Source organism: Lepus europaeus, chromosome 3 (assembly GCF_033115175.1).
Source record: "Lepus europaeus isolate LE1 chromosome 3, mLepTim1.pri, whole genome shotgun sequence".
Classification (NCBI taxonomy): domain Eukaryota; kingdom Metazoa; phylum Chordata; class Mammalia; order Lagomorpha; family Leporidae; genus Lepus; species Lepus europaeus.
Genome location: NC_084829.1, coordinates 162,771,125 through 162,798,418, shown reverse-complemented (window position 1 = coordinate 162,798,418; position 27,294 = coordinate 162,771,125). Strand labels below are relative to the sequence as shown.

At 38.5% G+C, this 27,294-nt stretch overlaps 1 protein-coding gene across 2 annotated transcripts in view; it reads left to right on the top strand.

The window, feature by feature from the left end:
- PRKN (parkin RBR E3 ubiquitin protein ligase) overlaps nt 1–27,294 on the top strand; it is a 1,356,574-nt gene that overhangs the window by 234,110 nt on the left and 1,095,170 nt on the right. For both annotated transcript variants that reach the window (XM_062187015.1, XM_062187014.1), the window contains exon 2: nt 18,930–19,093. In XM_062187015.1, the coding sequence (XP_062042999.1) occupies nt 18,930–19,093 (164 nt within the window). The remainder of the gene's footprint in view (nt 1–18,929; nt 19,094–27,294) is intronic.

Here is a 27,294-nt window from a genome sequence, read left to right as displayed (position 1 = left end):
GGAACAACTTACAGAATATCATGCAATTCAGAATGTAAATGTAGATATTTGAATATTTTCCTTTTGAAAAGTATGATGACCAGGATATTTCTGGTTAGTTAACTTATTTTGATAATGAAAGATGAGTTATTGACTTTTTGTGTGTGTGTGTATATGTGTTTATAATAGAAAATTAGCATTTGAAAAGCTTCAAGGAACACCTCCATAGTTCTCACAGTGATGAGACCCTGCCAACTCTGCTCACAACCACAAGTACATGTATCCTTAGTAATGATAACCCCATGGGTAATGCAAATACCTTGTTTTTTCTAAAAGATCAGTTAGTAAACTATGACTTTGATCTGTAGCAATTAAAAAAAATCTCTACCTGAAAACCTGCTACTTCTTTTTCTCTAACAGTCACACATTTTCCTTTTATCTTTTACAACTCCTCCAGCTTTTAGCTACTCCCTCTCTCTGCTCCCAAAACATTTGGTATGGTGCACATGGTACAAACCCTAATATAGCCTTCATCATATTCTTGTACGTGATTCGATTTTAACATTTCTGCCCCAGGCTGTGTTATTCACTTTCATGACATCCGTTTCTAGCACTGTGCCTAGCACTTAGTTACTTAGTCAGTAAATATTTGTTGAAAGTATGAATGACTGAATTTTAATGTCACCAGCAATTTTGTCTGAATCTTATTCATCCTGACTTTAGAACATATGGAAATTAGAAGTGTGTGAGTAATTTGAGAAAATTAGATGTGCTATATTAAATGTTGAAATATATGTCTCCTTTTTTTAAAAATTCCATTAGCAGTATTTCAGGTCCATAAAACACTTGTAGGTATGGCAAGATACTTAACAAGAAAACTTTGTCACATAATAAAAACAAGCAAACATCTAACTGCAAGACATGATGTTTACAAAATTTTTAAAGTTTCTCCTCAAAATTGCAGGCTTCTGTAATGGATAAAAATAGGGAAGTGTGCCATTAAAAATGAAGTGGATGTATACTCATGAATTTGTTTATTCCATGCTAAAATAGTTGTCTTTTTCCCAACATTTGATGGGTATACAGAGAAGAGGTTGTGTTTTGGGGGCAGGAGTGGTATGGGGGAAATGGGAGCTTTGCTAAAACCTAATTCACATACTATAAAATTCACCCACTAAAAATATATATAATTAAATGGTTTTGAGTACAATGGTACTTCAAAAAGCTGGTGGAAAATGGAATTAAACTTTGTTGCCAAAAAAATTTTCAAATCTGTGCATAAGAAGGATATTCAGAAATTGGTGGAAAATGCATATTATGAAAACCTCATTCATGGTTTTCAAAATTTATTGTACCAAAATAAACTTACCTTTTAATTCCATTTTTCCAAGAATGCTTTGAAGAACTCTTGTATATTCATGGAGTTTGCTTTTAGCTTCACCACAATTTATTTAGAAGATTCATCATCCCAAAAAGAATCCCCCTGAGCCCCTTGCAATAACTCCCCTCTCACCCCAAACACCCTCCACCAGCACCCTGGACAATCACTAAGGTGCTGTGTTTGTGGGTGCACGTGTTCTAAACCTTTCTTGTGAGTGAATCACACAGCACTTGACCTCTCCTGATTGGCCTCTGTCACTGAGCAGAAGCGTGTCAAAAAATGTGAGTGAGATTCCAGTGGAAAGAAGGGGCCATCAAAGAAGGAGGTACCTTTCTCTGAAGGGAGGAGAGAACTTCCACTTTGATTATGGCCCTGCCTAAATAATGTCAGAGTTTGTGGACTCCAGAGGCTTCCATAGTCATGGCAGCTCATGACAAGAGCCTCGGATAATCACTAACATCATAAATAAGTGTGTCGATTGTTAAATCAACAACAGGAGTCATTGTGCACTTGATCCCCATGTAGGACCTCTGTCCTTAATATGTACTATGAGAATTAACGGTAAAGCTAGTCTTCAAGCAGTACTTTATGCTTTGTGTGTCTGTGTTGGTGCAAACTGTTAAAATCTCTACTTAGTACAGAGTTGATCTTCTGTATATAAAGATAATTGAAAATGAATCTTAATGAAGAATGGGATAGGAGAGGGAGTAGGAGGTAGGACAGTTTGGGGGTGGGAGGGCGGGTATGGGGAGAAGAACCACTATAATCCAAATGTTATACTTATGAAATTTATATTTATTAAAAGCTTTCTATAAAAATTATATATGAAAAATGAGAAAAAGATCTACAAGAAACATTTCAGCTATGATTTAACAACCAACCAAACCACAAGCCTCATTACAGTGTGATCCCAGGGTTTGTGTATGCATCACTAAAGGGTCATTGTTTTCCACCAATTGATTCTAAGTTAGGGGTTCAATTTGGGTTTAGTGTAGTATCATTTATTTGTTTGTATTAATCAGCCTTATTGTGATTTTGGCTTCCATTTATATTATAGTAATCTTCACACCAATTTACTCATGGAGATTTGTGAAAGTACTTATCTTGGGGAACAATGTGCTTCCTTGCATATTTTTAAGTAGACATAAAACATAGTATAATAGGTCTAAACCATTTCAATGTTTTCATATTATAACTTAGTTATTTAAATATATTTATTTATAAATATTTATTATAAGCAACTGCATTAAATTTCAGAATGTTTCAGTAAGATATTAAAAAATGATGATTTGCTGTAGGCTGCCACTGTAGTGATACACATAAAAGATCATCTTTAATAGACAGAAACTTTCTTTTGTTTCTTTTTCTTGGAGTTTGTTTCTGTCCTGCTCTCTCACATAACTTCATAGCAGTGTAGGAAGTCAGTCCTCATTTTCCATGGATTCCACGTTTGCGAATTCACCAACAAGGTAACATTTAGTTGTAGCCCTACAATCAACACTCGAAGTGCTTCTCCTCTCAGAGTCATTGCAGACATGCAGAAAGGTGAAAGCTTTGAGTTGCTTGACAAGCTCGTTCCCAGCTGAGGGTGAATCAGGTGACGCTCTCCTTCTTGTTTCTGCTCTCCTATATGTTCCAAAAAGAAATGTCCTTCTTGAGTTCTTTCTAGTGTCATAACTTTACATTTTTTGTGCTTCTTATTGGTGAATTTGCTGGTAAGATAGCTCCCAAGGCTACTGCCTAAGAAGGTGGGGATGTACGTTATGGGTGAGAGAAGTGTAGTTCAGACATGGGTTCTAGTGTTATTGGCTATCACTGAATGTTAAACAACTAATGTGTACTATTAAATATTAACATGTACTATCAAATAAGCTTTCCATAAACAGAAACACACATAAAACAAGCTGATACATTGACTGGTAGATGATAGCGTTGTGACCAGAGGCTTGAAGGAAGCCAACCCTGTTATCCCCCTAGGAACAACAATATTCACTAATTCATTGTTCATAGTAATCTTAGAGGACAGAACCATGAAAAGTAACAAGAACAAACTATTTTTAAAAGTATCTTTATATGTCATCCTAAATACATCTCTGCAACAAAAAATAAGACAAGATATATTTTAAAATGCCTTGGGATCATAGCCTGTAGTATTAAAAATCTCTACTGGATTGTGATATCATTAGTGCTATTTTTACTGTAAAACATTCAATGTAAAAATATTAAAACAGCATCTTATATTTGAATTCATTTCTTGATGTCTTCACAAATTATTACCAAACATGAAAATAATAGAAGTGCTTCCCTTATTTGAATTTGACTCATTTTCTAATTTGTTACATGTATCTATGGATGAGTCTTACTGTAGCTAGAATTAAATTGCTTCTGTGTCATTCTGTTCTTCCTTTTCATTTTAAGAGTTGTAAGTCCTTGTTCTAAAAAATAACTGTGTGGAGATAGCAGGGTTTCTTAAAATAGCAACATCACTTCAATCTTTTAATGTCCGCAAAGTTACAAACAACAGAAATCACTTAGTAATTATTCTTAACTTTTTTTCCAGTGATCTCCCAATTTATAACTCAACTGAATCTGTCTTTAATTTTGTTGAAAACAAAAGAATATTAAAACTACCCACTTGAGAGGCCAGTGCCATGTGCTGAAGCTCCAGCATCCCATATGGGCACAGGTTCTAGTCCCAGCTGCTCCTCTTCTGATCCAGCTCTCTGCTATGGTTTGGGAAAGCAGTAGAAGATGGCCGAAGTCCTTGGGACCCTGCACCCATGTGGGAGACCTGGAGGAAGCTCCTGGCTCCTGACTTCTGATTACTGGATTCCAATAGGCTCAGCTCTGGCCATTGCAGCCATCTGGGGAGTGAAACAGCAGATGGGAGACCTCTCTCTGTGTCTCTATCTCTCTCTGTAACTCTTGTCTTTCAAATAAATAAAAATAAATCTTTCTTTTAAGGTTTATTATAACTGTCATTTAAAGAGGAGCAGCTGAGACTAGAACGAGAACCCATATGGAATGCCGGCGCCTCAGGCCAGGGTGTTAACCTGCTGCGCCACAGCGCCGGCCCCGATTATATACTTTTGTTTTAATTTATTTTTATCAAATCTTTAAAGCTGCATATATAACCTTTTCAATTTGTAGAGAAGAATTGCTTTCTTAAAAATATTTATTTGAAAGGCAGAGTGACAGAGAGGCAGAGGCAAAGGCAGAGAGGGAGGGAGGGAGGGAGGGAGAGAGAGAGAGAGAGAGAGAGAGAGACAGAGAGAGAGAGACAGAGAGAGAGAGAGAGGTCTTCTATCCTCTGGTTCACTCTCCAAATAGCTGCAGTGGCCAGAGCTGTGCTACTCTGAAGCCAGGAGCCAGTAATTTCTTCCAAGTCTGCCATGGAGGTTCAGGTGTCCAAGGACTTGGGTCATCTTCTGCTGTTTTCCCAGGCCATAGAAGAGAGCTGGATTGGAAGTGGAGCAGCCAGGACTTGAACCAGTTATATGTGCTATGCCACAGCACTGGTCCCAACAATTGCTTTTTAATTTTGATAAAAACCTGTCTTTACCAAATCAGCCAGCCAGTAAGAATTCATTTGTCATTCTGTGCCTGGCTTATTTAATTAATTTTTGCTCTGTGTTCATCAATTTTGTTGCTGTGGCGAATGACAAGATTTCTGCTTTTTCGTGGCTGCATAGCATTTCACCATATATATATATACACAGACACACACATATACACACACATACACACTGTATTTTCTTTAACCATTCATCTTGATAGATTTTAGGTTGATCCTATATCTTGTCTACTATGAATCATGCTGCTGTAAACTTGGGAGTGTAGCTGTTCCTCCACAGGCTGATTTCATTTCTTTGTGAGATTACTGGAATGTATAATAATTGTGTTTTTAATTTTTTGAGGAACCTCAGTTCCCTGTGATTTCACTTGTATGTGAATCTACACAATGCAGCTCTTATAGAAGTCAGAGCACAGGAATGGTAGAGGGAAATGCAGATGACACAGGTTCACCACTGGGTACAGTGGCACAGTCAACAGGAGGAACAGGTTCCTGTGTCCTATTGCACAGCAGATTGAGGGTAGATAACAATAATGCGTCATCTGATTCAAGACAGCTAGAAGAGAGGATTTTGATTGTTTTCAGCACAAAGAAATGTAAATGTCTAAGGTGAGGGATATGCTAATTACCTCAGTTTGCTCATTACACAATGTATATGTGAGTCAAAACATCACATAGTGCCTCATAAATATGTGCAATTATTATGTGCCAACCAAACATAAAACAATACATTAATTTGTCAGAAATGAGGTGGATCCACATAGCCAACTTGTTACATTTGAATTCTTATGCTGCAGTGCCATAAATGGATGGTTAGGTAAGGAGTGGGATTTGGCCAAAAGTTTGTGTCCCGGATGAAATAAGGCACTGTGACCTCTTTGAAACCACACTCTTAGCTCTGGCTGAGATTCTCCCAGAGGAGAAATCGCTTACTTGGCAGTACCAAGGAATCCAAGACCTAGGATAATTACTAAACATTATCATCCCTGTGGTTCCTCTTTACTGTATATCTGAATTTTTAATAAGTGGTGCTAGAACACAGTCTGACATTGCCAAAGATACACTGTTCCTAATGCCAACCTTTGTTCAACTGTGAAAGAATTAAAACTCAACTGTGAGGTAGCAGGGCCTTGGTTAAAAAAGGCTTTTCGGTCACCCATGATTCAAGGTGTCCTTGTTTGGGACCCCACAGCAGTGCACCAGAGCATCTTGGTGGAGTGAGTGGTATTCATTTCTTCTGCAAAATGGAGGAATGTGACTTTGAAGGGAAGATAGGACGGAAAGCTATTATAACATATCACCTGTAGTCATGTTTTTGGCCATATCTATTTTATGGAAGGTATTTGAGGAAGAGAAAGTGGAAAGACTACTTTCACTTGACAAGTCCTCTCATGCCCCCAGGCTAGCAGACAGCCCAGTGTTAAGGTCACTGATATAAAGAAGAGGGGTTCAGGACCCCAGGATTTTTGTTCCTTGTAAATCTTGGACAAGCCACTTCTCCCCGTGCATCAGATTCTTTATTTTAAAAGTAGAAATAATAAATTCAGTCTCAATTATCTTTCAGTGCTATAGTGAGGATTAACTAAGATAATGCAAGTAAAAGTACTTTGAAAATTGAGAGCTCTATCTAAAGAGAAGATACCATTATCAGTATACTGAAGTCATTTTAGATCAACTATGCTGTACTACAGAGTGAAATGGAGCTCCATCAGGAAAATATTTCTTATTGAAAGAAAATAAAAGGTACATTTTTAAAGTTACCCAAACATTAAAATTGTGCAAATAGCATGGCAATCAACATTAATTTCTAAGCCGTATATTGGGCTTTAAGTAAGAGGCAATAATTGTTGGAATTTACAATGTGCTAGGTACTCTTCTAAATACTTTCCTTAAGTTAATTTATTAAATTCTCACAGCAACCTTGTGAAACAGGTACAGTGGTATCTCCTATTTTAGAGGGAATAAACTGAGAGACAGATCTGTGTGAAATAGTTACGCAGTTGGTAAGGGAAGTGGAGGTGCTAGGCTTTGACCCCAGGCAAGTGATTCCACAGTTGTGTCTTAGCCACAATACATACCTCTTGTTGTATGGATTCTTATTTGGATTTTCCTACTTTCCAGTCTCTGTATCCCATAATGTGACTTTTACTAAATAATTAAAGATGGAAATGGATGAATTAGTCAAGAAAAGAAAAAGAGAAGGAGGAGAGGTTCAAAGTCCAATGGAAATTCTGTTGGTGATACATCCTTATCAAAGAATCAAAGCAATTGCCCAAGCCCAAAGATGATGTCTTTAGCAATTGCTGTCTTTTGAGATTTCATCTCCCGGATGCTCTGAGGAGTATAGGAAGCTCTCCCCATATCGGACATCTCCATCCCGAGGGCTGGAAGCACTGAGTGACCCATCTACCATGTCTATTCAAATGAGGTATAAGGCACCTCTCCCAACTCACCCAAGGGCAGATGGAATGGAAGGGTGAGGACCTTGACATCTGAGCCTTGCCGCCTGTCTTTTCCAAGTGCTCACAGCACAGTCTGTCACCACCAGGTTGTCTTTAAGCTATTCTGTGTTCCAGTAATATTGCCACCCTTACCTTCTTCTGACTACTCTTTGCTTGGAATATTTATTTTTATTCATTTTTTTTTGTTTAAACTCTTTGCTTCTTTGCATTTACAGTGCAGCTCTTGTTGACACTTAAATATGTGGATCTATTTGTTTCTATCCTTTCTGAAAATCTTTGCCTTTTTAAGTGGGTATTTCATTAAGATTTAATATAATAGTGATATGATAGACTTTGTATCTAACTTTTAATTTATTTTTTCATGTTTACTCCTTCATTTTAATTATTATCTTCCTCATTTCTTGCCCTTTTGGGTTTATTCAAAGTATGTTTTAGAATCCTGTTGCAATATTTAAACCTGTGGTTTTCAGGTCACCATATTTATTCTGTTTTATTTTTACTCTAAGAATTTTAATGTATATCCTTAACTTTTCACAGTTTATTACTAATAGCATACCACTTCACATGCAAAAACATGTATGATCTCTATGCATCCTGCTATCCTTGATAGTGTGGTTGGCATGCACATCATATCAGTGCTCTCTGAACTCCACATGAAATATTGGTCTCATGTGGTCATATGTATGCCAGAAGTTAAAATGAATAAAGCAACACACCCATCTGTGATTGCCCTTGGTATTTACCCAGGTATTTAGCATTCCTGATGCTCTTAGAACTTTTTTGAGGATCAGAATTTCTATCTTATTTTTCCTTCATTTTGAAGAATTATTTTACAATTTCCCAGTATGAGTCCATTTGTGTCACATTCTCTTAGCTATAGTTCATCTTAACAATTCTTCATTTGGCCCTCATCCCTGATGTATATTTTTACTGGACATAGAATTCTGCATTGACAGTGTTTCTATTTTTGATTCTCTTTCCAAATTTTAAAGATTTCATACCCTCACTTCTAAGGAGAAGTTAATCATTAATTACATAATGGCATCTCTGGATGTGAGGGGCCCACTTTTCTTGATGTTTTAAAACTCTATTCCTTAGTTTGACTATGATGTGTCATGGTGCCTCGGCTCACTAGGCTAATCCTCTGCCTGCAGCGTCAGCACACCGGGTTCTAGTCCTGGTCGGGGCGCCAGATTCTGTCCCGGTTGCCCCTCTTCCAGGCCAGCTCTCTGCTGTGGCCCGGGAGTGCAGTGGAGGATGGCCCAAGTGCTTGGGCCCTGCACCCGCATGGGAGACCAGGAGAAGCACCTGGCTCCTGGCTTCGGATCAGCACGATGCACCAGCCACAGCGCGCCTGCCGCGGTGGCCATTGGAGGGTGAATCAACAGCAAAAGAAAGATCTTTCTCTCTGTCTCTCTCTCTCTCACTGTCCACTCTGCCTGTCAAAAAAAAAAATTGGGTTCCTCCCACTCATGTGGGAGACCTGTATTGTGTTCCTCATTCCTGGCTTTGACCCTAGCCCTGGCATGACCTCGACCATTTTGGGTGTTGTGGAGCAACAAGTTCTCTGTCTCTTTCTGTCTCTAAAAAGAAAGAAAGAGAAGGAGAGAAAACAGGGGTGAAAAAACAGGGGTTTGTGGAGGAAATAAAGAAGGAAGGGAGAAAAGAATGAAGATTAATAAACATTGGTTTATTGGGAGATTAAGATGATCATGAAGTGCCTGGGTTTCATACCCAGCTCTAACTCCAGATCCTAATTCCAGCTTCTTACCAGGGAAGTCTTGAGGGGCCCCAGAGAGAGCTCAAGTAATGGGATCCTTGCCAGCCACACAGGAGAATTAGTTTGAGTTTCCAGCTCCTGGCTTTGGCTAAGCCTAGCCCCAGTCATTGTAGACGTGTTCCAGTGGTTGGAAGCTCCATCTTTTTCTTTATAAAGTAAATTTTAGGGACCTTATTTCTTCAAATATTTTTGCCTTATTCTCTCTTCCTTTGTGAGTGCATCTACACATGTTACATCATTAGATATTATTTAATAGGTCCCCTAACATCTGTTCATTTATTTAGAAAATATTTCTTATCTTTATTCTTCACTAACACTCACTTATCTCCACTTGGTTATAAAGTTTATCCAATGAATTTTTATTCTAGATATTGTAGATTTAGTTCTAGAATTTCTGTTTGATTCTTTTTATAGTTTCTCTGATTTGTCCTATCTCACCACTCACACGAGAATAGTTCTTAAAGTCAACTTAGGATTCATCTTGCTTGCTTTTTTTTCTCTCCTGAGAATATTCTGTATTTTTCCATTGTTTGAAATGCTAGGTGATCTTTTACTTGTACACCAGATATTAGAAATGTAATTTTTGGAGACTCTGGAATCTGTTATTTTTCCCTAATGACAGTTGTTTCTTTTGTTTTAGGAGGCAATATTTTAGTTGGACTTGAAAGAAAAAAAATATTGGAGAAGCAAGTCTGGTATCAGTCCACATCTTTTATTTTTTTAAAAAATAAACTTTTATTGAAGAACAGTTTTAGTTTTGCAGGAAAAAATGCAAAGATAGTACAAGGAGTTCCTGTGCACTCTAACCCAGTTCCTGCTATGTTTACCATCTTACCTTGTCATACTACATTTGTTATCATGAATGAATTAACATTGATATATTTTTATTAACTAAAATGCAAACTTTACTTGGATCTTAGTTTTTACCAAATATGCTTTTTTGTCTCCCAGGTTCCCCAGGTTCCCACAATGCACTCAGTCATCTTGTCTCCATAGCCTCCTCTAGATTCTGTGGTTTCTCAGACTTCCCTCGGTTTTGATGACCTTGAAAGTTTTAGAGAGTAGCAGGCAGGCACTTTTAAGAATGCCCCTAAATGGGTCTTGTCCAGTACTGTATCAAGAGGGGACTGGAGTTCTGCATCCTGAGAGAAGAGCACAGAAGCACGGTGCATGCCATTCTCATCATATCCTGTGACAGTAAGGCACTTTCTGGGTTGATATTGACCTCCACCTGGCAGAGCCAAGGCTCCTGTTCCCACTTTCCATGTTGTGCTCCTCGGAAAGTCGTGGCTCTGCGCACTGCACAGTCCATGTCCAAAGGGAGGGGAGTTTGACTCTGCTTCCATGCACAGTTCTTTCCTTTGGCTGAGCTGCTTGGAGTCTGTCTTGCCTTTTCATTGTTCAGGGGTCAGTAAGCAAAATGGGAGAACAGAATGTGAGAAGCCCTTTTCTGACTCTTTTCCTCCTGTGATGTATCCCTCGTCCTCTCCTCACGCTGGCATTTTGCTCCCTCAAGCCAGGAAGACTATTATTTTGCCACTGGTGTACCCACTGCCCTGTTGGCCACCCAGTGGGCACCTGGATTCAGGCTGCAGCTGTGAAAATGGGTGCTCACTTTACAGATCTTCACTCCCTACAGAATCTTCCTTCTTTTGTGGCTTTTCAGGTATCTGGGTTTTTGTTTTGTTTTGTTTATTTGTTTTTGTTTTCATTTTGGTTATTTGCATCTAGTCTAGATTTTATAGGTTTTTTTTTTTTTTTTTCAGGGCAAGTTAATCTGGTATCATATTGCTTTGTGTTTTGCACCATGGTTGTGGAAGTGAGGAGATAAAGTGAGGTTTGTGGTCAACAAGAACTCAAATGACAGTAAGGGATCAAGAATTAAGCATCAAGCTGTTAAAAGACAATGTCAATGTGTAATCAAATGCTAGGATATATGATACAAGTAATAATTTTCAAAAGATAGCAATAGCAAACAATAACCTAAATTCCTATAACAATCCAAGAAAGAATACATTGTTTATCTAGAGTGTCAATTTGTTGTGTCAACAACAGGAGCCACTGTGCACTTGCTCCTCATGTGGGATCTCTGTCCTTAATGTGCTGTACATTTTGATTTAATACTATAACTAGTACTCAAACAGTAGGTTTCACTTTGTGTTTCTATGTGGGTGCAAACTGTTGAAATCTTTATACTAAATTGATCTTCTGTATATAAAGAGAATTGAAAATGAATCTTGATGTGAATGGAATGGGAGAGGGATCGGGAGAGGGGAGGGTTGCGGGTGGGAGGGAAGTTGTGGGAGGGGGAAGCCATTGTAATGCATGAGCCGTACACTGGAAATTTATATTCATTAAATAAAAGTTTAAAAAAAAAAGAATACATTGTTTATGCAAGGTCATGTAACACTGAGCTGTTACTCCAAAAATGCCAGAGTTTTTGTTTTTCACCACTATCCAATGTATAGGCTAGTAGATTACTAGAGGAAAGATTAATTTAGAAATGAAATACGACTTGACGCAATGGAAACTGATTCAACAAATTGACTTCATTCTGGAAAAAATAGAAGTTTAAATCTTTCTTTTCACTGCTATCAAGGGATAATTTTGCAGGGTTCTCATCCTGGTGGTTAATCCAGTACCTTTTTTCTTGATGCTAGATCCTAGCACATCACTCAAGGAAAGTCATGTTCATTGCCCTAATGGACAGCATCTGGAGCATTGGGCTACTACAGGAGGGTAAGGAAGAGGTTAACTTGGCCCCTTGTAGAATCTTCTAGTTGAGCTTGATCATGACTCAGACCAGGATGGGTCCAGAGCGTGCTTTTGTAGTTCTCCCTCCCTGTACAGGTGGAGGCTGCATTCTCAAGGAGGGACCTATGCTGTATCAGTTGAAGGTGAGTCTTTCAACTGGCAGAAAGAATATTCACAGGAAGCTTGTTTACTTAGTGAACTCTCAGGCCTCTAAGCAAACACCTTCCCCTGGATGTGTGCTTTATTGTTGTTCTTTATACCTGGTGGGTGGAGGGGGCTGTTCCACTAGCTGTTGCTGTTAGGTCTCTTCTTACTTTTTCTCTTAACTCAGAGATTACCTGTATGAACAGATAGCAGGGCCTGTTATCCTTAACAAGTGGCATTCCATTTGTTATTTTTGTGTAATAATTAGACTGTAATATCCTTCTCTCAAAGCAACGTTTTTTAAAATTGTTGACTTTGGTATAGATATGTATATATATAATATATGCATATATGTATATATGTATATGATGTAATACTTTCATTCTTTACTAACTTTATCCTAAATTGTAATGTTCTTCCTGTATTATAATTCGCTTTTTTCTCAGTTTAAGAAAAAAGTTTCCAAAATTCAGAAGAATACTGAATTTGACAACTTATTTACCTAGGTTTGTAAAACACTGTGTATGAAATATGTATTTGTAAGTTCAACAAGGAAGAGAATCCAAAAGATGAAATGACAGAAATATGTCCTGTGTTGTGGGAAAATCAGAGGGTCTAGCAGCAGGTGCCAAGAAAAAAAAAAGATGTTGTAAGAACAGGAGTTGAATGTCTTGACTGTCTCTTAAGGTCAATATGATAAGAATTAAAAGGTGAAATGGATCGGAAATGTATTTTTTTATTGGAGGTTGCTGCTTTACCAGAAACAATGCCCATGAATGGGTTCAGAAAAGAATACAAAATAAGGAAGTGAGGAACAGACTCTAAGACATTCTCCATAAACTTTGCCATGCAGGAACTTGGGGTAGTGACTGGAGGGGAATAAGAAGGCAATTTTCATTTGCTTGTTGGTCTATGACAGGGAACACTAGACTTGGTAATTTTATCAAGGGTGAAAGAGAAACTCCCTCCCTTAACAACATTTGGAAATATGTAGGGTACTTGCTGGTTGTCACAAGTGCTAGGGACTGCTGCTGACACTTACTGGGAGGCAAGTGGAGTTAATCACCCTAGAGAACCTAGAATCTAAAAGAACTGCCTTGGCCGCACTGTGCTGAAGCATTTATATGCTGATGGTATCAATAGTCTACCTTGGGTCTGTTTTTCTTTTCGTCTCCCAGCAAAAATGTCTCTAGATCTCATCTGATACATATCTCATACATATAAAAGCACCTCTTCAGTAAATCTTGGAATTCCACTTGGATGATTCCACCTTATATCACCAGTATACCACAGTCTCATCACTGTGATCAGGGAATGCCAAATGCTGATTGGTTTACATCCATCCTTGAGCCAATCCCTGAACCAATTACCAGAATGATGCTAGTGTGCTGATTACTCAGAATCTACTGCTGGGAAGGGTGAGTTAGCCCCACGTAATTCAAATGATTATTGTCTGTACAGGATGAGCAGCCAGAGTCATGCAATGATCATAATCATCAATGAATGATACTGAAATACTGTCTTTATAACTCAAAACCTTATATGCTGGGGGGAGGCATTGTGACACAGGGAGTGAAGTTGCAGCTTGGGATGTGTGCACCCCATATAGAAGTGCCTGGGATGGAGTCCTGCCTATGCTCCCAAGAAAGTCCCATGCTAATGCTCCTAGGAGGCAGCAGCAGGTGACACCCCTTGCTGTTACAGGCAGATGGGAGAACTCTAGCTCTGTCTCTGTCTCTTTCTCTCTCTGTGTCACTTTGCTTTCCAAATAAATAAATAAATTTCAAAAATGTTATGCCTGGATCAGAACGGGCGAATAAGATAGCCTTGAAAAAGTATTCATTAACCCTGTTCTCTCCCAGTTACTTCCTTGCCAATTAGGACTTGTGAACCATGGTTAGGGATAATGTAGAAATTGAGTGTGAATATGTTTTATATCTTTTTTCTTATCATGGTGTTAAAATGCTTATTGATGCTGTTGATAATGTCTATTTATATGATGTTTATTTCTACTAATACTATAACAGCATTTAATAATTATTTGGAGACTTCATTAAATATCAGAAAATGGAGATAAGCTGAAATATCTTTCATATCTCTGTCCCTGAACGATTTCTGTCCATCATGAAGAGGAGCAGAAAACAGAACAATCAGTGACTCTTCTAGTATTCACTTGTATCCAATCTAATTTGTCCTATTTATAGTACACACAATGGATGCCACTTTTATTTACTCTCCCTCTTCTAGGTGACTAAAATTAAAGGACTACATTTGAAGCACATCCTTGCCCTGTACTGAGAGAGTTGTCCCTATAACAATGACTCTTTTTGAAATTTTGTAATGCATTTGAGATCTCAATAAATCTTTTGTAACAGGTATTCAAATTTCTCTTTTACCAGTTCTAAAGACATTCTGCTGCATTTTAGGCATGGGAAGCCAAGACACTGCAGCAAAAAAAAAAATGTCCTACATGAAGGATCTCTGTGAGTGAGATTCCAGTGGAAATAACTGGCCATTAAAGAAGGATGTACTTTCCTCTGAAGGGAGCAGAGGACTTCTACTTGTCTTATGGCCTTGTCTAAATACTGACAGAGATTGTGGATTCAAAAGGCTTCCATAGCCTTGGCAGCTCATGTCAAGAGCTTCAAGTGATCACTGATGTCATACATAAGAATGCTAATTGCTAAACTAATAACAAGAGTCACTGTACACTTACTTCCCATGAAGGACTTCTGTCCTCAATGAGTTGTATTATGAGAATTAACTGTAAAACTTGTTTTCAAACAGTTTTTTTTTAATGCATGTGTGTGCCATTTTTTTTAACTTCTTTACTTAGTGTAGAGTTGGTCTTCTATGTATAAAGTTAATTGAAAATTAATCTTAATGGAGAATGGAACTGGGAACAGAAAAGGGAGGAAGAGATAGGGTGGGACTGGTGGTGGGAAGGTGGGTATGGTGGGAAGAATCAGTATATAACTAAAGCTGTAGCTATGAAATTTATACTCATTAAATAAAAACATTTCTTTGAGGGGAAAAACATTCTGTGCTCTGTGATTTTAAAACAACTAGTGGAGGGGGGACAGCAGGTGGGCTGCTTCCCTGCAGCGTCCTTTGGAGAATCATGGCTGAAGCTAACAGGATAGAACCAATGGGATGTGACATATTTCTCACATATGGGAAGAAAGTTGAGACCCATTGCAATTTATGCTACTGCCATTAATCTGTAGCACCTTCAGACAATGATATATGATTATTGATTGTGTCACTTTCTTAAGATATTTGTTTTTATTCGCAAATATTTTATTTGGTCAAATACCCATTATGTAATAGGTCAAATACCTATTACTCTTTACTTAATAAATTCATATTATATATTGTATTTGCTGTTCAAAAATTATTTATTTCTGGAGTATTTATATGACATCCAAATTGCAACTTAATTAACCCAATTGTAAGCTTTAATTTAAAACTTTGTTTTTTCTATCTATAAAACAGGCTGTTGTGCAGTTATTTGGTGGTTTGTGTTTCTTTATAATTCTTATATTTGCAGTAGGATTCCTACAATCTGAACCCCTAGGGAAAAATCATCAACTTTAGATCTCCTGGAATTTTTACCTGGTTTTGTAGTAGCTTTTATATGGTTCCCAGCTGCTTCTTCTGATGTCCCCCCTATGGTGCTTTGCTTTTTTGAAAGATCTGTTCACACTAGTAGAAAATCACGTTTAAAACGGGGACTCTACCTTTTGTCCCATTCAGCCCCCTCCTTCTCCTGTGTGTTATCTGATGAATTGGTTGTCTTAAGGTCTTTGATCTGAGGATGCTGTGAATGTACCTCAAGGGCTCCCAATACATTTTTATTTCTTCTCCTCTACTTTCAAAGGTGTGGGTTGAAATCTACTTAAAAGTATATCAAAAGCACCTTTACCTCTGTAATTGGTATTTTTTCATGAGTTTTCTATATTTGGAAAATTCTGTTACTTCCAGTCCTTCCTTTTTCTATTTTCCATACTGATCAAATACATCAGGGTTTTGCCCTGTTGTGGTCATCTGTGCCCCCTGCCTGTGTTTAGTGCCATTTTTATTCCACTGCATCTTATGATCACAGTTCACTATTCTTTGCTCTTAGCTATCAAAATTTTTAACCCCATCTTCAGCTGATGTAAGAAATACCTGAATTGTGTTTTAAAGCTCTTGTGATGTTCTTGTTTATCTTTTTATCATAAGGAGAGAGAATGCAGACATTTCATCTGAGAAGTCTTCATGCAGTAGTGGTGATAAAAATGGGTGGAGCATTAGAGTTAGATTGAACTGAATGTGAGTTCTGATTAAAAAAAGTGGTTCATGTCCTTAGGAAGGTGATTATAATTCTCTGGGCCCTCATTTACTATTCTATTAAATCAGGGTAATAATGGTGACCTGACCAGATCTAAGGTACAACATCGGGCACATTGTAAGTACCTGATGATTATTGGCATTATAATTATTATTTTATTATAATCATTATTAAGTGGGTCATCTCATTTTAATTGAGAGCAAGTTGGCAATTATGCCATATTTAAAAGAGAAATAATAGTAAAATTACCTGGCATTGAGTTTATCATCTTTTAAAGAAGATGAAATGTACACCCAAAATAACTGAGACACATGCAAATATTTACTATTTGGAAAGTTGCTAGAAGTTACTAGGGAAATACTGCAAAATTTTATTTAATGTGTCACATAACATTCCCCATGGTTTGTTCATATGTTCAAGATTACAGAGTTGGGGTCCCATGTTGTGGTACAGCAGGTTAAGCCATTGCCTGCAACACCAGCATCCTATATGAGTGCTGGTTCAAGTCCCAGCTGCTCCACTTCATATGCAGTTTCCTATTAATTCTCCTGGGAAATCAGTGGAAGGTAGCCCCAGTGCTTGATCCTGAAGGCTTTGGTCTGGCCCAACACCTATCATTGCAGCCATATGGGAGTAAACCAGTGGATAGAAGATCTGTTTCTCTCTCTGTCTTTCCTTTTCTCTCTGTCACTCTGCCTTTCAGATAAAATAAATCTTAAAGAAAATAAAAGAAGATTAGAGAGCTGAGACTCAAAGAGTAGTGAGGGTTAGTATTTTTATCTCCAGGCTACAAAACCTACAAAATCCACAAAGGAGCAAGTGGATGGATTTGAACCTCTGTGCTATGTTGCTTCCACCTGGAAGCTGTCAAGTGTTATAAAACTCACATAATAAATGTCACTGGAGACCTGCTCTGGCTGAATGTGTCCCCAAGGGTCTGGTCTGTGTGTGGGAGGCTCGGTTCCCAGTTAGGAGGTAATTAGGCCACTGGAAGCATCACACTCGGAAGGGATTCATGTAGTTCTTAGTTCTTGTGGAACCCCAGTTTTCACAAGAGTGGGTTGCCATAAAATGAGGTCTCTTTTTGGGCTTGGCCTCTTTTGTGTGCAGCCATTTCCTTCCTACTTGTCCACAATGTTGTGAGATAGCCAACGGGAGCCTCGGAGAGGCCAAACTGATGGAGCTGTCTAATTTTGAACATGCAGCCTCCCAAACTGTGGAGCTGAATTAACCTCTTTTCTTGAGAAGAAAAACTTCAAGTGTCTTTTTTTATATCAACAAAAAATGGATTAATATCTGCAAAATCAATTTTTTTGCTGGATCTGGTAGCAAAAAATGACATGGTCAGAACTCTGGATTGATAAGTCTTCTTTGTAGCATGGTGTGGGGGGTTTCAGAAGTGAAGAAGAGTGGATCAAGACTCCAGTTTGGGGGCTGGGGTTGTGGCACAGTAGATTAATCCTCTGCTGTGGTGCCGGCATCCCATATGGGCACCAGTTCTAGTCCCGGCTGCCCCTCTTCCTGTCCAGCTCTCTGCTATGGCCTGGGAAAGCAGTAGAAGATGGCCCAAGTGCTTGGGCCCCTACACCCACATGGGAGACCAGGAAGAAGCACCTGGTTCCTGGCTTCGGATCAGTACAGTGCCGGCCGTAGCGGCCATTTGGGGGGTGAACCAACGGAAGGAAGACCTTTCTCTCTGTCTCTCCCTCTGTCTGTAACTCTAACTCTCAAATAAAATAAATAAAATCTTTTTAAAAAAGACTCCAGTTTGGATGCTACTGCAAGAATCTAGCAAAGATTTAATGAGAGGCTGACTTAGAGCAGTGCAGGAAGTTGTAGAAAGGAGAGTTCTGGCATGAGAGGCATTGAAAGGTGGTGGCCACTGAAGTGAGAAGACAGCAGGCAAAAGACTGTGTGGTCCCAGTGGGGAAGAGTGGCTGCAGAAAGAGAAGTACTGTCAGAAGCTTCAAAAGAAAAGGCGAATGATTGTGTCCATAGCCCCAGTGGAGCGTTTTGTGCAGCAGCTGCGGCGCTGAGAGGGTCTTCACTGTGGTCTGTGAAGTGGCCTGGACTTTTCCCATTTCTCCTTGAGTGCCGCTGGCACATTGCTTTTCTTTTTGTTAGGAGGGGCCCTATGGATGGCGGGCGAGTTTGTACAGACTGTCAGAGCTGAATCTCCTATATGAACTCCTGGGAATCTTACAATTCCAATCAAGCAAGGGTTCTGCTTGACTCCCTCTCTTTCCCAGAATAGATGTCAAAGGGAGAGTGCAATTTTGGTTTGCGGGTCACTGACTAATATATGAAAGGGAAATCCTACTGGGAAACTCCATTTTTCCTCAAACTATTGCTCCAGATAGCATTAGTAGCATTATTATTTTTTGTTTTAAGTGAAAGAAAATGTGTGCCATTCATTGAAGGGCAGGTGAGGGTAAGTCAGTTCAGAAATGCTGTCACTGCCATTTGAGGGCTTCAAGTCAGGCTCACTGCCTTTCTTTTCTCTTCCCATTTCCGTGGTTCAGTGTTCGTCAGGTTCAACTCCAGCCACGGTTTCCCAGTGGAGGTCGATTCTGACACCAGCATCTTCCAGCTCAAGGAGGCGGTTGCTAAGCGACAGGGGGTTCCAGCTGACCAGTTGCGTGTGATCTTCGCAGGAAAGGAGCTTGGGGATGAGTCAACAGTGCAGGTGAGTCTCCCCAGGCGGATTGCTCCCAGGACACCACTAGCCCGACTGCCAATGCCGCTTCTGCTGCCAATCTGACATTCATGCCCGAGATCTAATAGAATAAATAGTGCCTGGGGATTCCTTGAACTTTACTCCACACTGCTTCATTAATTCTGACCTTCTTAATTATGCATTAAAACGGCAAGCAGTAAGGATTGGAAGCACCGCTGTAAGTGAAGGGGAGAGAGAGCGCACGGCCCACGAGCTGGGCACCGGGAATAAATGTTTACTGACTACAGGAGCAGCAAGGCACAATTTCTGTGTCTGTTCAATTTCTACCTTACTTATTCCGTTTGAATCTTAATGAAGAAGGATTCGAATAAATTGTGCCCAATCAGGCTGCTCAGTCACTGCGCTGTGTGGATTCGTAACCCGAGTGTGACCCCTGGAGGACGCTTGGGGCAGCCGCTGTGTGTAACTGGAGCAGGTGCCTCTCAGACCCATAGGCAGCTCCTGAGAATCCCTTGACAGAGCCTGGCGGGGAAAGGAGAAGGCCTGGGCACAGCAGAAGTCTGCTTTGCAGGCAGTTTTCCCTAAATTCTGTCAAATTTTCTCAAACAGACCTCTGGCGACTGCAGAGTGAGCCTAGTGTGTCCCTGCTCCCAGGGCATCCCAGCTCTGTGGGGATTTTTGTAGGAATCAGGGGTCTATGAACAGTGCAGTCACCTAGTAGGACAGCCAGTAGCTTGCTGCGGAAGCCGGCCCCTACAATCTGCATGCTAAAGGGGCTCTTTGGGGCAGCAGGAAGGGTGGAATCTTCCTGGGGATGTTTCTGATGGCTGCTGAATTATCCCAGACACATTTTATCCTTTTCGTGACCTGTACCAGCTCTCATGTTTACAGCTGTGTGGGGACCACTACCATGTAAGGGGGCTCTGAGTCTGGCTATGGGGAAGCCCTCCTGGTTGCTACATCCTATCACTGTCCCTTCTGGGCGCTGATTTTTGCCGCTTTGTGAAATGCCTTTGGAATCTGAGTAGAGGAAGGAGCTGTAGAAATGCAAATTGTTCCTGTCACCCTCCCTTGCTTCTCCTGCTTGTGGTGGTGAAGCCCAGGCTCACTGTGTGCTTCTGCTTTCAGGAAATTTGTTGTTATAAAGGAAGTGCATGTGCTGAAAAGTGTTTAGACACATTTTTTAATTGCAGTCAACTGAACAGCATTTTACTGTACCTGCCAACCTCTAAATCATGAATGTTTCCTTCACAAATAGATGATTTTAAAAACAGTTCTTTGAATGAAAATGTTTTATATCACCAAAAGATCTAGGTTCTCAATCTACTGACCTCCAACCTTTGAGCTGATTGGCAAAATAATTAGCTACTTCGTATTCCATTAGACTAATTGCTACAGATGAATCATTTTACAAACATATGCAAAATATATCTATTGATTTAAGAGTCTTTGTTTTGATAAACACTTCTTAAACACTTTCTGCCCCAGGGATCCAAAAGAAAAGCAGAATTCTGCCCCTGTCTTCAAGGAGGTGGCTCTTCACTTAGGGGTCCTGAAACAGGAAGAAATGTTAGGTTGAACTGTACGGGATTGTCATTTTGTAGGATATTATTATCAACAATTTTATGTGGTACAGCCTAATAGCCATAATATAAGGATTCCAAACATAATCATTGTCCTATTGCAACTGAAAAATAAGTATTAGGAAGTTTAATGTTAGAGAAAACACATCTGAGTCACCAGGAAAGACTTAATGGATGAACTGACCTCAGGTGGGACACCATAGTTGGAGGAATGAGCACAGAATATGCTTGGAATAGGAGATGTTGAAGACTGGGCAAGCAATGGAACAGAGTTTGGAAAACAGGCAAGGTTCAAGAAGGTAGGACTGTTAAGGAACCGTCTATGCTGTGAAAATATGGGGATGGTTTGGAAGAAGTGGCTTTGGATTTAGTGACCTTGAGGCCCTCAGGACCCCAGTCTAGCTCATTGGTTGGTGCAAGCAGGTGGCAGAGTTGCAACACAAGTCCTGGGAGTAGGTAATGTGCTTAGGTCAGTGATTCATGGCAGGGATATGTACACACAAAGGGAGGAGAAGTAGATCCCATGCCTTTGTTAAACTCAAACTCTTGAGGCCAAGATACCTCTCCTGTACAGGGACTTATTAAACCATTACAGACACTTGCCAGAAGGGAAAGGACCCATCCTGGGGCAATTTCCTGCTAACACTTGCAGGAAAGCTGTTGGAAAAAGGTCCACTAAACCTAAAAAGATAACAGCGTCTTACAATGGGGAGAAAACATAAGTTGTTTACATGGAACTCACATGAGCTATAACTACGAGTGGTGGGCCAGCAGAACTTGGGGCTAGCTTTGGGATGGGAGACCTTCCATAGTAGTGGTTGTTGCTTCTACAGTGTTTGGGCTCATTAACAGACCACCATGGGACCCAGGGCATCATAATGGGATTTGAATTAAGGCTATAGTATCCACTCAAGAATGTGAGATTGTGTTTTATTCTCATCCCTTAACTTTTTAACTTATTCACCTCTCCCATCTCTCCTCCCCTCCATCCCCTGACCCTCACAATTAAATGTGGTGCAGTTCAGGAGTTTTCTCTCATCCCCACATTGTTCTCTGTTTCCTAGCCCTTGACATTATGCAGGGCTGACTTCTAGATAGTCATAATCAGTGCGAATATACAATTTTATATTCTAATTATCTTTCACCTAACATTATATTAAAAGCATTTTCATGGTATATAATCTCCATTTCTAAGTGTATGGATTATACTCTAGAGTGTTTATATCATCATTTAGATCTTAAGAAGTTAGGTCATGTCAAGTGTTTAATATTACAAATTTAAGGCAGACCAATTTTTAGATGTATATTAAATACTTAGAGAAATTAGCCTCATTGAGTCTGTTTGCTGATTTGTAAAATGAGAAATATTGGTAATAATAATGCTTATCTTGTTGGGATTTTGTAGGAAATAAATTTATTTGAAGCTGTCAGAAAAGGCACAACATATAGTAAGCACCATGAAAATGTTAGCCACTGTAACATCGTCAGCATGATTGTCATCAGCATTATGCAGTTATTCCAGGATCATAGAGATCACCTTAAATAATCCAGGGCTTATTGGAAGACTATACCTGCAATAAGTTAGAGTTAGGCAATGATTATGGAGTAAGTATTTTTACGGTACTGTCCTATGTGTGAATAATTTTTAGACACTTTAACTAATAAGAATTTTATGAAGTTTATAAATAAACTCTTAGCCCTTGTATATACAGGTTTTACTTATCATACAAATAGTAGAATTTTAATTAAGCAAGTTTGAGAAAACTTCACTGTTCTGGGCCTGGCCTAAGCCAGGAGCCAGAAGCTCCATCCTGGTTTCCCACATGGGAGGAGAGGCCCAAGTGCTTGAGCCATCATTTTAGCAGGGAACTGAATCAGAAGCAGAGCAGCTAGGGTTTGAACCAGCACTCAAAAGTGGAATGCTGATGTTACAAGCAGTTGCTCAACCTGCTGCATCATGTTGCTATTTTTTCAATCAAATTTTATTCTGAAATACTTGTAAATTTGCATATAGGTGTAAGAAATAACACAGAGAGGTCCTAGGCCCTTTTTCTGATTTTCCCAAAGGTAACATCTTGCCACAGCAAGAAAACGAGTAGCCTGCCTTTATCTGTGGTCTCATCTCCTGTGGTTTTAGTTGCCTAGAGTCAATTGCAGCCTGCAAAATACCATTTATCTTGATTCTTTCAAGAGGGAGATGAGAGACCACATTCCCGTAACTATTGGAATTCTTATTCTTCATGTCTCACTGTGCCTAATTTATTACTCAAACTTCATCAAGAATATGTATGTATAGGAAAAAAAAAAAACACAGTAAACATAAGGTTCAATGCTATCTGCAGCTCCAGGCATCACACTGTAGATCTTGGTAATTATCCCCTATTGTTACAGGGTGACTGCCATGTTGCAGTTGTACTGTCAGCATTGTTGTGGTCAACATATAGAATATTCATCACCATAGAGGCCCCTCTTGTCCTTTTACAGCCACACTCTCTTCTCTCCTCCTCCTACACCTTCCTTAAATCCTGGTAACCACCAATCTGTTCTCAGTATCTAGTTCTCATCACTTCAAGTGTCATAAAAAATGGAATTGTTCAGTAGGCAACCTTTTGTACTGGCTTTTATCTCTCAGCATGATTCCTTTCATGTCCATCCAAGCTGTTCTGTGTATAAATTTTGTTTCCTTTCTTACTGCTGAATAGTATTCTGGGTATGGGTAGGTATAGGGCAGTTTGTTTAAGCATCTACCCATTGAAACAGCAGAGTTCTTTCTAGCTTCTGGCAAATGCAAATGACGTTAAAATAAAAGAGATCCATATGCAGGTTTTTGTGTTAATGAAAGCCTTCATTTCTCTGGCATAAGTGACCAAGAATGTGATTACTGTGTTGTATTGAAATACATGTTTGGCTTTTTAAGAAATTATTATATTCTTTTCAGAGTGGCTCTACCTTTTATATTACCAGCTAGCAATTATGGTGGAATCAGATTTCTCAAAATCCTCACCAGCATGTAGGATTGTCACTGTTTTATATTTTAGCTACTTTAATGTTTACTCTAGATATTACTTGATGTGTCAGTAGCTTGTCACAGTCTATCACTGTTGTTATTGTGCAGTTTAAGTGTAATTTTCAAAATCTGACTTTTCATTATATCTCTAGTTGAATATATATGCCTTGACTATTTTCTCTACATTTTAAACCATAGGAGATTATCTTGTAATTTCTGTGCAGTACAAAACATAGTTTACAAATCTCAAGAGTGAGAAGGAAACCTATTGCATTGTTTTCTTCTTCCCAGTGTTCCAAATTTCCTTCTTTTATTGTTGCATTTTTGTTCAGAGAATATCCTCTAGCTATTTCTTTAGGGTAGATCTGTCTTCTGGTGAAAAATTCCCTCAGCTTTTCTTCACCTCTGAATGTACTGATTTCTTGCCCAGTCCTAAGTGGTATTTTCATTTAGTCTGGATTGACAATTCTTTTCTTTCAATATTTGAAAAATAACATGCCACTTCCTTCTAGCCTTCATAGTTTCTAAAGAAAAATCTGCTGTCATTAAAAAATAGTTTCATCTCTGTTGATAAGGTGTAAGAATTCTCTGGCTTGTTTTAAAACTTTATTTTCTGTCTTTGGTTTTAAGAAGTTTAATTATGATGTATTTTTCTGTAGGTTTCTTTTGTATTTTTCCTGTCTGGGGTTTGAAGAGCTACAAAAATCTTTACATTTATTGTCATGGAAAATTTGGAAAGTTGTCAGCTACTATTTCTTTCAGCAGCTGATCATGTGTATCGTCTCCAGCACCCTCATGGCAAAGATGATAAATGCTCTGTCACTGTTCCACAGATCTCTGTGAATCCCTAGTGAATCTTCATTCTTCTTTCTACCTTTCAGAATCTCCATATGTTCATATTATAAGTAATATCCAGACTTTTTAGTGTACTTACAAGAGGAAGGAGGAAAAGTAGATCTTTTCCAGCTTCCCATCTGTGGCAGATCATCTGTTTTTTGATGTCCATATTTGTTTCCATTTTCCTTTAACTCTTTAAATTTCATAAAGTCTTACAAATAACAAAATAGAACATACTAGTGAATAATAGAAATAATTATACTCTAATAGTGCTTCTCAGAGTATCCTGTGGATATAGTCTCTAGGAACTGATTGTTGTTATGTCAGGTCTATTACAATCTTACAAATCCTTTTCACTAGTTGAAAAGACAAACTCATTTTTATGAGGAAAATGTTCATAAGACTGTGATATTAGGCTACTGAGTCACAAAGGACCTGCGATGAGTTATTAAATGATGTTGAAACTCAGCGTGAGAGATACTGTCTGATAGCTGGGTGACTATAAATATGTTTCAGTTTGCCCAGGACATTGTCAGAATACATCTGTTATCCTAATTATTAATAGAAGCATCTTTTATTCTCAAAAATGTCCTACTTCCCATGATACATGTGGTCTTCTTACCTGTGATAAACATGGAAAGAAAGAGAATAAAATGGGGAAAAAGCAGCAGGCCTGTTCATCACTCCTGCAGGGTACCAAGTGTATGTAACATTCACACATGTAGAGTACCAAGCTGTGTATGTAACATTCACACATACAGAGTACCAAGCTGTGTATGTAACATTCACACATGTAGAGTACCAAGCTGTGTATGTAACATTCACACATACAGAGTACCAAGCTGTGTATGTAACATTCACACATGCAGAGTACCCAGCTGTGTATGTAACATTCACACATGCAGAGTACCAAGCTGTGTATGTAACATTCACACATGCAGAGTAGCTCATGGGCAAGGTTCATTACCTTATCCTCAGCAGCAGCTTCTTGTGATACATGTTGTACTTATGCTATAAAGTATAGTACCTGTAATGATAAAGGGAAGTTAAATAGCAGTGAGTAAATAGTTGTAAAAATGTGTTCTATGATATCAAAGCATATCACAGAATGCTACAATTCTGCCAATTACACACCTAAATAAAATATAGCCATCAAACTCACAGTGAAATGTGTTACTGCCTTTTTACAATTAAACTCATATATAAACCATTTTGCCAACATCTCTACGCTAAACGGTGCTCTAACCAAAGTCTCATAAATGTCAGAAGTTGTCTTTTTCAACATCATCAGGAGTATTTGAACTTATAATGCCAATAAAATATAAGACCACCTAATACCATTAAAGGAAAAATACATAATTATGAGATTGTGATACTATGCATATTTTAAAAAGGATCACTGATTATTTAAAGCCTTTTTAGAATATGCCACTATCATTTAATTTTTATAGCTACATGTGAATTTTGTTATCAGAAGAATGTTACCTAATTGTATTAATGGACAAATAATAATGTTGGAAAAATAAATAAAAGGACAATAAGTAAAAAAAACCCAACTTTCCAGAGTACGGTTAAACAATATTTACTGTAGTTAGAAGTGAATCAAGGGGCATACAGGGTACTCATAACATTTTGGATCAGTTTTTAAAGTTTCAAAATTTGGTAGGTTAATTACAGATGTGACAAAAACAATCTATGTTGTTTCTAACAATAACATGTAAATTTTATTACACTTTATATGTGATAAGAATTCTTCTAGTCATTGGATATGGTCTTCCCTATATTTTGAATTATGGGTACTGTACACACCAAAAATATAGCCAATTAAATAATATGATGTTTCAACCTAAGTTACTAAAGTTTTTAATGTTCCTGGTTTTCCATACTCAGATCTTATCATATCATAAACCTTAGAAGAGTTGGAATAATAAACTTATGTTTTATGCTACTTACAGCAAGAATTCTCTACTTTATGAAATGATATTCTTCAAATGTACATATATATATATTTTAAAGGGGTATATAAATATCTAGATGAATCCTTCCATAAAGCATAAACTTCAGGTGTATAGTGAACAGTTATGTATTTTTCTGTTATGTGAGCCAAACTCCTTATTATAAAGAGAATACCAATAAAATAACTTTGCTATGACTAAGTAACTGTAGCAAGATTTCTCATGTCCTGGCTTTTATGGTTAATTTTATGTATTGATGTGACTGTGCCATGTGCCTAAAATGCCCAGACATCTAGTCAAAAATTATTCTATGTGTCTCTGAGAGTGCTTCTGAATGAGATTAACTTGTTTAGAAATTTTTATTTTTTCTTTATTTAGGAGTTAGATAGTAGAAGATGAGAGAGAGAGAGAGAGAGAGAGAGAGAGAGAGAGAGAGAGTTCCCATCCACTGGTTTGTTCACCCAAAATGATCACACAGGCTGGGGCTGGGCCAGGCTGATCCTGGGAGCCAGGAATTCAATCCAGGACTTTCACATAGGTGGCAGAGATCTAACTACAAGAACCATCACCTGCTGCTTCTCAGGGTTCATGTTAGCATGGAGCTGAAATCAGAAGTAGAACCAGGACCTAGACCCAGACACAAATGAGTGATTTTTATGTAATATATTAGAAAAATAATTTAACCGATTTTCAGAGATATTTAATGGCTAATTCCTACTTGCAGTGTAGGGTCAATAAAACAGAAATATTTAGAGTATCCTTCTTGAATTCTTAAGCATAATCTTCAGTACCTTATAAATCAGAATAGGCATGCTTACTGTTTGTTTA